The sequence below is a fragment of the Balaenoptera acutorostrata genome, chromosome 11, assembly GCF_949987535.1.
Source record: "Balaenoptera acutorostrata chromosome 11, mBalAcu1.1, whole genome shotgun sequence".
Classification (NCBI taxonomy): Eukaryota; Metazoa; Chordata; class Mammalia; order Artiodactyla; family Balaenopteridae; genus Balaenoptera; species Balaenoptera acutorostrata.
Genome location: NC_080074.1, coordinates 65,188,418 through 65,202,949, shown reverse-complemented (window position 1 = coordinate 65,202,949; position 14,532 = coordinate 65,188,418). Strand labels below are relative to the sequence as shown.

At 43.5% G+C, this 14,532-nt stretch overlaps 1 protein-coding gene across 7 annotated transcripts in view; it reads right to left on the bottom strand.

Annotated features, from left to right (window-relative positions):
• RACGAP1 (Rac GTPase activating protein 1) overlaps window positions 1-14,308 on the bottom strand; it is a 32,940-nt gene extending 18,632 nt beyond the window's left edge. Inside the window, exons 1-3 of one of the 7 annotated variants that reach the window (XM_057557428.1) lie at window positions 9,979-10,128; window positions 9,285-9,400; window positions 1,319-1,407 (exon numbers count right to left, since the gene is read on the bottom strand). In XM_057557428.1, coding sequence (XP_057413411.1) covers window positions 1,319-1,403 — 85 coding nt within the window. In that variant the 5' untranslated portion in view covers window positions 1,404-1,407; window positions 9,285-9,400; window positions 9,979-10,128. Of the gene's footprint in view, window positions 1-1,318; window positions 1,408-9,284; window positions 9,401-9,978; window positions 10,130-14,266 lie in introns of those variants that run through there. The other 6 variants (XM_007179336.3, XM_057557429.1, XM_007179335.3 and 3 more) reach the window with 6 other exon arrangements.
• Between the last annotated feature and the right edge of the window lie 224 nt (window positions 14,309-14,532).

The following is a 14,532-nucleotide window of genomic DNA, read 5'->3' as shown; positions in this document are numbered from 1 at the left end:
CCTAATTAGTATGCCATCATGGTTACTGAGCTGGTACCAGATGATAGGGTCATGCAACCGCTATTAGAGAGAGAAAATAGAATATTGTTTTGAAAGGCCTGTAAGTAGATGAGAGCTATCAAATCAAAAACATGAATCAAATTAAAGAAAATATTGAATGGCACAAGCAAGACACCATCCTAAGTACTATGGAGATTGTTTTTTTCTTTTTGTTTAAGTTTAAGACACAGTCCTTGCATTACTTTTCTACCAATGAGACTGACTTAACAGCAACACCCGCTAAATTAGGTATACATGAAAACCTGAAATAGGAGAGCATGGTAACACAAAGAAAAGCTGGTAAAGAAAAATTCCCTTACATCACTTAGGTCAGTGCTATCAGCCCCACCTTTCTTTCTCACTAATCTACTTCCCAGAAGACTACTGTGTCACCACCTCCTTTTTCTTCCTAGCTCTCCACCCAACCTCAACCCTTTATTACTAAGCATCAAATAGGTAGATGAAAGCAGATGAACTGTCCCTCCTTCAAAAAGAAACTGTCATTTTTCTCCTCTTCAATTGAAAATGTTTTATAGAACACAGGGAAAACCCAGGATAAAAAATGCAGACAACTACTACTCTAAAGAAAAAAGGCAACATCCTTAGAAATTCAGTAGATTTTGCCCAGTTCGTGATAAGAAAATGAAACTGACAACTAATGCCAACTATTTAGTGAAAAGAGAACCTTGATAATGAAAAAAGTCCGGGTAAAACCCATTTAAAAACAACTACAGAGGGCTTCCCTGGTGGCGCAGTGGTTGAGAATCTGCCTGCTAATGCAGGGGACACGGGTTCGAGCCCTGGTCTGGGAAGATCCCACATGCCACGGAGCAGCTGGGCCTGTGAGCCACAATTGCTGAGCCTGCGCATCTGGAGCCTGTGCCCCGCGACGGGAGGGGCCGCGATAGAGAAAGGCCCGCGCACCGCGATGAAGGGCGGTCCCCGCACCGCGATGAAGAGTGGCCCCCGCTTACCGCAACTGGAGAAAGCCCTCGCACGAACCGAAGACCCAACACAGCCAAAAATAAATAAATAAATAAATAAATAAATAAGAAAATCCTTTAAAAAAAAAAAAAAAAAAAAACAACTACAGAAAAATAAGTGACCATTTAGAATGAGTGTCCATCAAGCTTTGACCATAGATAAGTGACCATCATTTTCTTTTTAGATAACTCAAATGAAAAACAATTTTAGGATTGGAATACACTTTGGCTTTGCAGAAAACCCAAATCTGAAATCTGTTTTTTCTCTTCACACAGGCCAGCTCAGAATGACTTACGGAGTTCATTTCCTTCACTGAGAATCTCCATCCGGCGTGCAAGCTGCTCAAACAGATTCCGCATATTCAGCATCATAGTTTCCATCTTTCTGCCAAGAAATCAAATATACATTAGGGGTCCTGCCATCTCCCCCAGACAAAAGATTCAGAAGCAATCCAGTACAGTGATCAGTGACTAACATCTGGACTCTTCCACGTGTAGCTACCAGTGTGAGAATCTCGAGCTAACAACTGATGTTTTGTGTAATCCTTATTAGAAAAACAAAGTTGGAATGTTTAAGACTCATTTGAAAATTACAAACTCATTTCAGTCCCCTGAATATAACACGCCTTCCGGCGTACTTCTTTTCCTCCACTCTGTAATCACTCTGGAGCTGAGAAGCAATTAGGGACAAGTATGTCAGTTGATTACTAAGTGACCAACGACTTAGTCAAGCCTATCAATATAACATTTTTGCCACTTTAACCCTGCTGCACTTTGGAGACCTTCAATGTAAATTAAAAGGTTTATTTTTAATTTCATCTTTAGCTAGTACCCCTGTTGCAACTGCCTTTTAAAACGCAGGACATGGTCAGCACATTTCCTACCAACAGCGCAGATGACGTCACACAAGTGATTAAGTGGGGAAATTGCCAGCTCAGCAGCTCAAGAATTATTTCTGTAATGCAGGGCTCTCTGCTGGACTGCGTGCAGGGACTATGTCTAATAAATTTATACTAAGTATAGGCAAAGGATTATGTTGTACCATATTCTGGCATCAAGGAGACAATACACCACCTTCACAGTTAGAAGGGCAAAGGAAAAATCATTTGCTACTGTGTTCTGTAATAGTGAATTTCAGGCTTCATATTTCCCCCCGCAAAGACTTGCTGATATTACATTAAAAATGGTGTCCTTACAGGCAGTTCTATTCCAAATAGACTTTAACTGGGAACACTTTGAGGAACTAAGATCTTCAAGAAAGAAAAAACTCAGCGGGATATTATGAAAATTATCAAGGAAATGAAATTTAAAAATCAAATTTCATTTGAAAATTGAATGTCCTCAGAAACACCATTAAAGGATTCTTCTTATGTTTCTCCTAATCACCCCTTCAACATTCTAGTCCAGGCCCTTTTTTCATGCATCTAAATAAAATTTTAAGAACTCTTTTACGAAGGTTTAGTGATTTTACAATGTTTGTAAGATTGTACCATAAGCTATGAGGGCAAGAAAGGGCAGAAAAAACACAAAGGAAAAAGGAATATATAAACGTAAAGATATTTTCTATTAAATGCTACAGATTTATTCATTTGTACTTGTATGATGGTTGCTCTAATAGCAAAAAAGCTTTCAATTCCAAGCTTGGATGCAATATATACATGAATCAGGGCTGGAAACCAAGATTTTCAAATGGCAATGTATCTGTTCCAAGCTACATAATCACGGCAAGCTGCTAAGCAACCAGACCAACAAATTTATTACAAAGCTCTTCCTCTAAACTAAGAACAAAACTAAAAGAATAGCATTAAAACTGGTAGGAAGAGATGTGGAAGTCATGGAGATGCCCATGGGTTTTAACAATATGACAAAAAAAGGCAAATACTTCTAAGTGCTACAGGACAGAAAACAGGGGCAGGGCATTCAGTAGCCTATTCAAATGATGATTTCCTTTGGCTCCCAATAAAAATGAAAGACAGTGATCAGTTTTGTTTTCGTTTTTTTTTAAACATTTATTGCATCCAGCGTATTTTTTGGGGGCCGCACCTCGCAGCATGCAGCATCTTAGTTCCCCAACCAGGGATTGAACCCGAGCCCCCTGCAGTGGAAGCGTGGTGTCCTAACCACTGGACCACCAGGGAATTCCCAGTGATCAATTGTTCTATTTTTATTTTTTATTTTTTTGGCTGTGTTGGGTCTTTGTTGCTGTGTGCGGGCTTTCTCTAGTTGTGGCCAGTGGGGGCTACTCTTCATGTGGTGCGTGGGCTTCTTATTGTAGTGGCTTCTCTTGTTGTGGAGCACGGGCTCTAGGCACGTGGGCTTCAGTAGGTGTGGCGCATGGGCTCAGTAGTTGTGGCTCTCAGGCTCTAGAGTGCAGGCTCAGTAGTTGTGGCTCACGGGCTTAGTTGCTCCGCTGCATGTGGGATCTTCCCGGACCAGGGCTCGAACCCGTGCCCCCTGCAGTGGCAGGCAGATTCTTAACCACAGAGCCACCAGGCAAGTCCCCCCAGTGATCAGTTTTAATATGGGGTATTATTGGTTTCTATCATCTCTGCACTCATCTGTATATTCTGAAACTATAAGACAGTGAGCTCAGTACATAGGAAAACTTCTATCTGTCCAGGAATGCAGAAAAGGAAAATGCGACAGTGCAACTAGGGCACTGAAAACTGGTTATTTAAAAAAAAAAAGAAAGAAGGGACTTCCCTGATGGCGCAGTGGTTGAGAACCCGCCTGCCAATGCAGGGGACATGGGTTCGAGCCCTGGTCCAGGAAGATTCCACGTGCCGCAGAGCAGCTAAGCCTGTGCGCCACGACTGCTGAGCCTGCGCTCTGGAGCCCACAAGTCACAGCTGCTGAGGCCCGCACGCGCCTGGAGCCCGTGCTCGGCAACAGGAGAAGCCACCGCAATGAGAAGCCCGCGCACTGCAGCAGGAGTGGCCCCCGCTCGCAGCAGCTGGAGGGGCTGCGCGCAGCAACAGAGACCCAACGCAGCCAAAAAAAAAAAAAAAAAAATATATATATATATATATATATATATGGCACTACCCTGAAACACACACACACACAAAATTCAGAGGGTTTTTATGTCTTAAATGACAATACAACAACCTGATTCCTTGTCTCCTTTAAGAGAAATCCCTCATTTTCTCAAGTTCCTCTATTCTTCTTTCCTATTTTCTTTGTGCATACCACTCCCTAGAGTGAGTGCTGTGGAGAGGTACTTTCTTGAAAATACAACCTGATTCCTGAAAAGACTACAGACACAGAGTACCTACCTGTGGACATCTCACCATAGTAACTATTATCTCATAGAACTACCTCGATCTACATTGTTCTCCTATCATGATGCCTAGTACCTAGGAGCTAGCTGTTTGACTAAACATATCAAACTATCCCACTTTAGTCATTACATCTCTACAGACAACTCATCCGTTTCTCTCTCCAGCCCTCAGCTCTCTCCTAAGTCAATCTTGTAACTCTCAATTTGTTTCGGTTGCCCTGGATGTTGACCTCGATTTTGAGACATCATTCTATCCTTCCCCCACACACGTCATCAACTACTCTACCCAATGACCTACCCTACTCCCTCTCCTACCGACACCCAACTTTGATTTCCTTATTTTTATCATTCTCCCAGTCACTCAGTTCCAAACCTCAGAGTCACCTTAAGTTACTCCCTTTCCTACAGGGAAACCAAACTCTGTGGATTCTTCTCTCATGTGTGTTATACCCAGCCCGTCATCACTTGCAGGTCATTAACACTCACTTCAACTGGCCTCCCTGGCCCCAGTCTTTCCCTAACGACTTTGCTCAATTGGCACTCAGACACCTTATACTCTAATTTAACTTTACCATGTTTCTATCCTATGTCCCAGCTAAACTGTAGATTTGAGAGGAGAAACCTTACATTTTGCACCACTGTATAGCACAAAGACTCAGTATTTTTAATACTTGATAAATCGAAGTCAGAGAACAAACACATGAATGAACACACACAAACACACACGCCCCCCCCATGATTCTACTGTCAAAAGGATTTCCATTGTACCTGAACATTAATGTTTAAATATAGACGAAAACAGAACAGTTAAAAGAAAGGTGAGGGGGCAGAAGCCCTAGGATAAAATTTTATTCTATTTACCCGTCGTATAACCTTGCATAAGTCACTTAAATTCCGACACACATCTATAAATGGGAACGATAATACTTGTCCTTATTTACCTCACAGAATAATACAAATTAATGTAGGTAAAAGTTTCATACCATATAAATTGAAACTCATTATAAGAATATAGGGTATTGGACTTCCCTGGTGGCGCAGTGGTTAAGAATCTGCCTGCCAATACAGGGGACATGGGTTCAAGCCCTGGTCCAGGAAGATCCCACATGCCGCGGAGCAACTAAGCCCGTGCGTCACAACTACTGAAGCCTGCGCTCTAGAACCCACAAGCCACAACTACTGAGCCCGCGCGCCTAGAGCCCGTGCTCCGCAACAAGAGAAGCCACCACAATGAAAAGCCTGCGCACCACAACGAAGAGTAGCCCCCGCTCGCCGCAACTAGAGAAAGCCTGTGCACAGCAACGAAGACCCAACGCAGCCAAAATAAATAAATTAATTAATTAATTAATTTTAAAAAAGAATATAGGGTATTATAGTGGGTATAAATTTTTTGCTTTTGTTTTGGTCTGATTGTTGTTATTTACATCCTAGAACAGTGATTACCAAATCACAGCTAGAACCCAGATCAAAAAGAAGGGAGGAGATAGCAAAACTTGACCTGGTCTAGGCTCTTAAACAAGCTCTTCTACATGAGGCTCATAGCATCTGAGAAGAGTTAATTTTTCCTCTAACACAGATTTACTTTGGGCAATCCAACAACAGCACTAGAAAATATAATCCTCTTCTCTTTATATGCTAAGGGACCATGTATTTTTATTAATGTGCTACAGAAGTGACTCTCAGGAATTATTTATAGATGCCAAAAATATCTTTCTGTATCAGTACTAACTCTGATATCTCAGCCAAATTGTAGCTTAAAAAACTAAAATTTACTCATCCTATTCAATGTCAATTGAAAATGGCCTTAATTTTCCTGCTGGGTCACATTTTTACCCTCATGAATACTTCTTTATTTCCCCCCCTTTATTATTTAGCTCATAGCTAGGAGATACACTAATGTGAAAGGAAACAAAAACAAAGTCATATTGCAGTACATTGCTTTGCAGCTGTAAAACAGATGTCACTTTTTCACTACAGAGGCGGCTGCCTTTCGGGAAAGCTGAAATGATCCTTGTGTGTAGAAAGGAAATCAGTTTGTTGAGTGCTTTAAACAAAAAAGTGCTAGAGAATCTCAGCTGTTATTGATGAGAAGCCCCAGAGGTGGAGAAGTCACTGTGTTACAGATTCCCAATCTGTGAGTATCCCTAAGGGAGCAATTTGGCATCACCAGGAAAGAGTCTCAGCTTGATGTGATTGCTTTCAGTCCCCAATTTAATTTCAATCACCCAGCCAAGAGAACAGAGATCATCCTTCAGAATAACAGACTATTACAGATCTTACTGCAGAGTATCCTGGGAAAAGTCTCTAGCCTCTTCTTCCTCCCCTTACAAACATTATTAAGAGACCTATACATCAGGTTTTAGATGCATTGAGGGTGTTAAATACTGTCACACAAAGCAGTGCATTTTTCAGAGAAGAGTTTTAATGAAAAGCATTCTCACAAACATTACTAAATCTGGAGAGTCCCAAGAAATCAACAATACAGGTTCTCTGTTCTCTGCTGTCAAGAAAAAATATTCCCTAAGACTGTCTCAATACTACAAGATTCTTTCAAATGAAAGCATTTCGGAATAATTCTTTTTCCCAAATGTCCAGCTTCTGCTTCACCATATCAAAGCCTCTATTCAACTGGCAGGCAGAAGGAACATCTTGAAACCGAATGTTCTCATGAGCAAGTCAATTGCAGAAAGAGTAAATAGAACATCCTCAGTCCAACATGAATGAAGATTAAAGTACGGAATGGGAGGGAATTCCCCGGCTGTCCAGAGGTTAGGGCTCTGCACTTTCACTGCCAAGGGCCCGGTTCGATCCCTGATGGGGGAACTAAGATCCCGCAAGCCCCTGCAGCATGGCCCAAAAAACAAAACGAAACAAAACAAAAAAAACGGAATGGGACAAGTTGAATTACTATTTTTCAGCAAATGATTACCAGTTCGTTATACTAAGTTCTCCTCTTATTTTTTCTTCTGTGAATTCCTTCCATTCCATTCCTCAGGGTCTAGTATAAGTCTTACCAACTCACTAAAGCATTCCCTAACCATTTTAGTCCAAAATAACCTCTTTATTATCTATAACACTCATTTGGCAGATATAAAACACTGCCTCATACTGTTAATTTTCTATGTTCAAAAAAAAAGGACATCCCTGGTGGCCCAGTGGTTAAGACTCTGGGCTTCTACTGCAAAGGGTGAGGGTTCGATCCCTGGCAGGGGAACTATGATCCCTGCATGCTGCAAGGTGCGGCCAAAAATTTAAAAAAAGAAAAAAAAAAAGTTTTTTAATGGTGAAACTAAAACCTCACCACCCTAAACAACTATATGCACCTCCCTATCTAATCTTTGCCCATTATGCACTCTTATTTCATCAAGTTGCAATCATAGATTTATACATAATTTTGTGTTTTACTTTTTTTATATCATGTTTCCATTAAGTTACAAAAAGTTCATGAACATTTATTTAACTGTTCTCTTCCTTGGAAATTTAGGTAATTTTGTTTTTCTGTTACATCTACTTAGAACCTCTCACATGGTCACTCCTTCACTTCCTTCAGGTATTTATTCAAATGTCATTGCCTCTTACAGATGGTCAATAGGCACATGGAAAGATGCTCAACATCGCTAATTAGAGAAATGCAAATCAAAACTACAATGAGGTACCACCTCACACAAGTCAGAACGGCCATCATTAAAAAGTCTGCAAATAACAAATGCTAGAGAGGGTGTGGAGAAAAGGGAACCCTCCTACACTGTTGGTGGGAATGTAAATTGGTGCAGCCACTATAGAAAACAGTATGGAGGTTCCTTAAAAAACTAAAAATAGAGCTACCATATGATCCTGCAATCCCACTCCTGGGCGTATATGTGGAGAAAACTATGATTTGAAAAGATACATGCACCCCAATGTTCACAGCAGCACTATTTACAATAGCCAAGACATGGAAACAACCTAAATTTCCATTGACAGATGAATGGATAAAGAAGATGTGGTGTATATATACACAAATAGAATACTACTCAGCCATAAAAAAGAATGAAACAATGCCATCTGCAGCAACATGGATGGACCTAGAGATTATAAGTGAAGTAAGTCAGAAAGAGAAAAGACAAATACCATATGATATCATTTATATGTGGAATCTAAAATATGGCACAAATGAACTTATTTACAAAACAGAAACAGACTTAGACACAGAAAACAAACTTATGGTTACCAAAGGGGAAAGGGGGTGGCATAAATTAGGAGTTTGGGATTAGCAGAATCAAACTATTATATATAAAATAGATAAAGCAACAAGGTCCTACTGTATAGCACAGGGAACTAGATTCAGTAAACTATAATGGAGAAGAGTATGAAAAACAATATATATATATATAAAACTGAATCACTTTGCTGTACACCAGAAACTAATACAACATTGTAAATCAACTACACTTCAATTTTTAAAAAAGTCATTGTCTCATTCTTAACCACACTATTTTAAATTGCATCTTTCCCCCCAACACTTCTCTGCTTTATTTTGCTCAAAAGCACTCATCTCCATCTAACATACTTACATATTAACTTACTTATTTTGTTTATTGTCTGTCTCCCCAATAGTTTAAGTTCCAAGAAGGCAGAGATTTTTGTTTGTTCATCGCTGAGCCCCTGGTGCCTAGAACAGTGCCTGACACTTGGCAAATGATTATTAAATATTCACCGAATAAATAAATTGAACATCACCGAGGACAGTGTTTTTCTTCAGGTGGCCGTGTGCCTTAAAATGGATTTCCAAGGCTGGGATTACCAAGTCAGAGGGTAAAAACCTCTTATGACTCTTGATAAACAGTGCCAAAATATTTTCTAAAAGGGCCGTACTAATGCACAGAACTCTCAACATTGTAAAGGCCTAATAAAGGTAACACAATCTGTTACCTTTCTAAGTTCTATTAACCCAAATAAACTGCAAGCTCCTTTAAAGCCAAGTAAGATTGTCTTGTACTTACATTTTGCACTTAATAAGTACCTGTTGAATGATTAAGCTATAGGAAAAGCGTCTTCTCTAAACACTTTCAATAACTCGAAAAGTTCACCTTCCACATTGAAGAGTATGATGACGTTTCTTTAAAAAAAAAAAAAAAAAAAAAAGCTTATCTTCCCACCCACCTCACGTTCCTATGCACACCCTCTGTCGAGGAATGAAATCCTGAAGAGGGATGTATGTGAAATGGCCTCGTTGTTACTAAGGCTGGGATTTAGGACGGGAAGGGCAAGATGTCATTGCCTACCCAGACACACACAGCCCACTAGGGAGAGGGGCTCCACTCGGAGCCGCGCCGGCCTCTCAAACACCAGGGCTTTTCCCTTCGAAAAAGTCTTGTTCCTCTGTGGAGAACGGGAGTGTTAGCCCACCCACTCCCTAACTCTGTCTTTAAGTGAGAGCCACTTCTTTGGGGTGGCTCCTGCCCTGTTCAAGCCACCATCTCAAAAAGACGCCCCCGGCTTTCCACAAGACACGGCGCCAAGAAAGAAGCCACCCACTTCCCAGCCACCGCCCCCTCAGGCCGCCCGCGCCCCCGGCCCATGGAGAGCCTTCAAAGGAGGGGCTGTAGGTGCCGGCCTCCACCACGACCCGCGAGGAAGCCACGGCTCACAACCGCGGACGCCTGCCTCCCACCACAAACCCAGCGCCAGACGCACCTTTTCTCGCAACTCCCAGCACCCACTTGTCCGGGTCCCCCGGGCCCCACCTGGGCGGCCTGCCACTTCCCTCCGCGCCTCACCCAACGGCAGAGAAGCTCCTCGCCGCCAGCTCGTGTTTGAAATCCGGGACCAACCAATCACAGAGAAATTTATTCCTCCCGCGCTGACCCCCTACGCTGCGACGCACGCGTCGGGGCCACGGGGAGGGGGCGGGGACAAGGCTGGGCATGCGCGTTCTGATAGAGCGAAGCCAAAGGCAGCCATCTTGACTAAGGTCAACCGTTTTTTGTTTTTTGTTGTTGTTTCCCCCTTCCCCCAACACCCTCCGGAGCCCTTTCCTGAAGCCATTCACGATACCATGTTGACTAAGGGCAAGTGATACTTCTTGAGTGCAAATTATTCTTGGCCTTACTGTTTTCTCCAGACTGAGAAATAGGACTTTTGGAAACTGTTAACTGAACAGTGTCTCATCTCTCGATTGAATAGGAAGAATTCCGGAAGGAGATAGAACAGCAGTCATTTACAACCATATATGCTGAGCTGTACACTGCCTTCATTGATTCCTGCATTCCAGGTTTTCATTTGACACACATTTATTAAGGGCACCAAATTTGTAACAAGGACTCTCCTAGGAACTGGAAAAATAAAGATGACATGATATCTGCTTTCCAGTAGCTACACATTGGGAAAACAAAAATAAATATAAAATGAAAGCGCCATGATTTCATTCAATAAACGTTCATTTAGAACTTGGCATTGTGCTAACACGGGGCTTTCATACTTTCTTTTAATCCAAATCCACAGTGAGAAACAGATTTTACATTATAAACCACGTAGTACAGAACTCTGCTTATCCTTACTCCATGACTGTATTCTGAACTATTTTTTTCCTATTCTCTTACCACCACCCCTGCCATGTTGGTTGTCCCTACCTCATTGAATTTATTAATGATTAGCTACCTGCAACTTGAAAAAAATACTGGCTAATGCATGCAAGAAGCAGTGCGGTTTAAAGGGAAGATCACAGGTTTTATAACCAGAAAACAACTCCATTTAAACAAATACTGTGGAGCACTTTTGTGCCTCTGCATACTGCTGAACCAGCTGCATCATCACTTTTTAACCCTTCTGTACTTCACTTCCTCCAACCATAAAACAGAAATAACAATATCAACCCTATCTCACAGGCTTATTCTTAGATCAAACAGGAGAGTATGTGGAACACTATCAAAGTTTACACTTTGTAAACTGTAATAAAGATTTTTCTTATTATTAGGAAAGAGATGAAGAAATATTAACTGTACATATATTATCCCATTTAATCCTTCCCACAACCCTTCAAGGTCAGGAGCACTCATTTAGGTGATTGCATTAGCCTGTGCCTCCTTACACCTATAATACAGTTAAACATATACAAGGACAGAATATGTGTAAAGTGCTTTAGAACCACAGGTGAGGAAGCAATTAATCCTATCAGGGGAGCGGGAGTGTTAGAAAAGCCCACAGAGACTTGTTATCTGAGCTTGGACTTGAAGTATGAATAGGAATTTACCTGATAGAAAGGGGAGGCAATTCCTGCCAATGTGACCTTTCAGAAATGAGTCACATGTATATATAATAAATACACAAGCAAAGATTTGTGAAGGTTTAGTGCTGTGAAGGAATATTTACCTTAACATGCAGGTAACTTTGGGGGTTCAGTGGGTGTGACACCTCTTGTGCAGCTTGGGCCTGAGGAGGGGAAGAAGCTAGCAAAGAATGACCAGACTAGGAAAGGATGGGACTTTATCCTGTAATTGACACAATGACAAGACAATGGGGCCTGGGTTGACTCCGACTATGTTTGCATTTTACATAGGTCGTACCGGCAAATGGCATGGAGGATTGTCTGGAGAGGGGAAAATCTGAAGGTAGAAAGACTCTTGCTTCATTGTTAGGGAGAGGACCTGAGCTGAATTAGGCCAGTGGCAGCAGGGATGGAAAGGAGGGGACGGGTGGGAAAGATATTCATGAAATGAAATGAATTTATTAAATGATTGGATCTAGGGGTTGAGGGAGAGAAGGGGGTGTAAAATGACTCAGCTTTCTCCCTCTCCCTTTCACCCCTTATCCAATTACTTAGCACAGCTCTTAAGTATCTCTTGTATGTACCCACTTTACTTCTTCCTACCTTCACCACCCTAATCCAATTCAGTGGTCCAAGCCATCAGTGAATCTGTTTACCCCTCACTTGCATTCTTTACACCCTGAATGATCTTTTTTTTTAATTTTAATTTTTTAATATTTATTTATTTGTTTGGTTGCGTGGGTCTTAGTTGTGGCATGAATGTGGGATCTAGTTCCCTGACCAGGGATTGAACCCGAGCCCCCTGCATTGGGAGTGAGGAGTCTTACCCACTGTGCCACCAGGGAAGTCCCCTGAATGATCTTTTAAAAATGCAATTCTAATCATGCCTCTCTTTTGTTTAAAACCATTAATGACTTCAACTTCCTCCTCAATAAAGACCAAAATCCTTAATAAGGCTCTCCTAACCTGGCCCTGGCTTGCCCCTAGAGCTGCACTTCCTGACCCTCTGGCGTTTGCAGTTCCTCTTCCCCACCCTTACAGCCTCTTTACCTGGCTAAATTCTACTCAGCCTTTTGGGCAGCTGAGATGTTTTCTGCCTTGCTCAGGGTGGTCTCTGAGGCCTAGAGCCATGCCTTTGCTACAAGCTTCCCCAATCATCCTCTTCCTCCGCTGTCACACATGTCAGCTCATCTGTTTCATCTTCCTGGTTCTTCTAGTCACCAGCTATATGGCCTTTCAGAAGTCATCTGTGCCTTTGCTCACTCATCTATAAATGTAAATCATAATAATACCTATTTCATAGAGTTGTTGAGAGGAATAAGTGAGATATCCATGTAAAGCAATTGGCACACAGGACTTCCCTGGTGGCGCAGTGGTTAAGAATCCGCCTGTCAACGCAGGGGACACGGGTTCGAGCCCTGGTCCGGGAAGATCCCACATGCCGCAGAGCAACTAAGCCTGTGCACCACAACTACTGAGCCTGCGCTCTAGAGCCCGCGAGCCACAACTACTAAGCCCACTCACCACAACTGTTGAAGCCCATGCGCCTAGAGCCTGTGCTCTGCCACAAGAGAAGCCTGACCACAACGAGAAGCCCAAGCACCACAAGGAAGAGTAGCCCACACTCCCAGCAACTAGAGAAAGCCGGCGGGCGGCAACAAAGACCCAAATACAGCCAAAAATAGGTTTAAAAAAAAAGAGTTCGCACAGTTCCTGGCACAGAGTAAGTGCTCCGTAAATATTCCTGATTTTCCCTACTAGACTGTAAACTTCCAGAGAACAGAGATGGTACTCCTCTCATTTACTGCTATAATCTCTTGATTTTGCAGCTCCAATAAACAGTCCTTTGGGTGAGCGGAGGTGAGTTCAATAGGATGGTGGAAGCATTTCACTCCATCACCCAAATTCTGTCCCAAATGATGGATGAAGGTTGGTGACACTGCCCCCCCCCAATTCCTCCCTCCACCCAAAGCACCACCACACCCCTCGCATTCCACTCAACCCCCTTCCCTGCTGCACCAGCCCGGTGAGAAGAAAGCACAGGAAAGGTGAGGGTGTGGGGGGGTGCGGGGGCGGGGGGGGGGTCTTAAACCTCTTTCTTCCCAAATTATAGTTGTCTGGGTAGAGAGGCATCCTGGGGCTGCACCTGTAACGGAAAAAGCATGAGAACTGATGCCAGAAAGCATGGATTCGATTCAAGCTCGGCCACCTATTAGACGAGAGATGTTGGCCTGGTTTTTTAATCCCTCGCATTGGGAGAGCCCCACGCACCGGATGGTTCGGAGGTGCCAGCGAGATAACGATTGTAAACGGCCCTCTGTCGGCTGGAACGCGCCGTCGGAGGATGCGTTAGCACCGCTGCGCCCGCCCTCGCTGCCGCACGAGGCAGAACCCTCACCCCACTCCGGCGCGCGGGAGCAGCTAATGGGATTTATGCTAATGCGAGGACGCGGATGACCGGCCGAGCGCGCCGCCCCGCCGCCACCCGCGCCCCACCTCTCGCCCGGCGGGCCCCCTGCCCAGAAATCGCGACCGGGGAATGGGCACCGTCGGTCGCTGGGCAGTGGGGGGCCTGGCGGGGCGGGGCGAGACTGGGCCCGTGGCGGCGGGCCGTCTAGTCGCCGCCCAGGGTTTGTCTTAATCCACTCTTCCCATCTCGGTTTTTATCTCCCAGTTCCTTCTCATTTGCTCTCCATCTCTAGAGGTCTTACTCCCTACCTCCATTCGACAATTACTGTTCCCTCCGTCAGTTACACCAGGACGTCTGGAGCACTTCCGCGTTCCAGCCAGTGCGCTCAGCACCCGCGTGGGGTGGGGTACAAGCGGCGCAGAGTGCGGAGGTGGGAACTGTGTTCTGGGGGTTCGGGGGAAGCAAGCCCATTTCTGTCTGGGAATCAGGGAGGAAGAGGTGTCTGAGCCGAGCTTTGAGGAACAGATAGGATCCCAACGGGGAGGGGAGTGGGAAGTGAAGTAGTCAGAAGGGT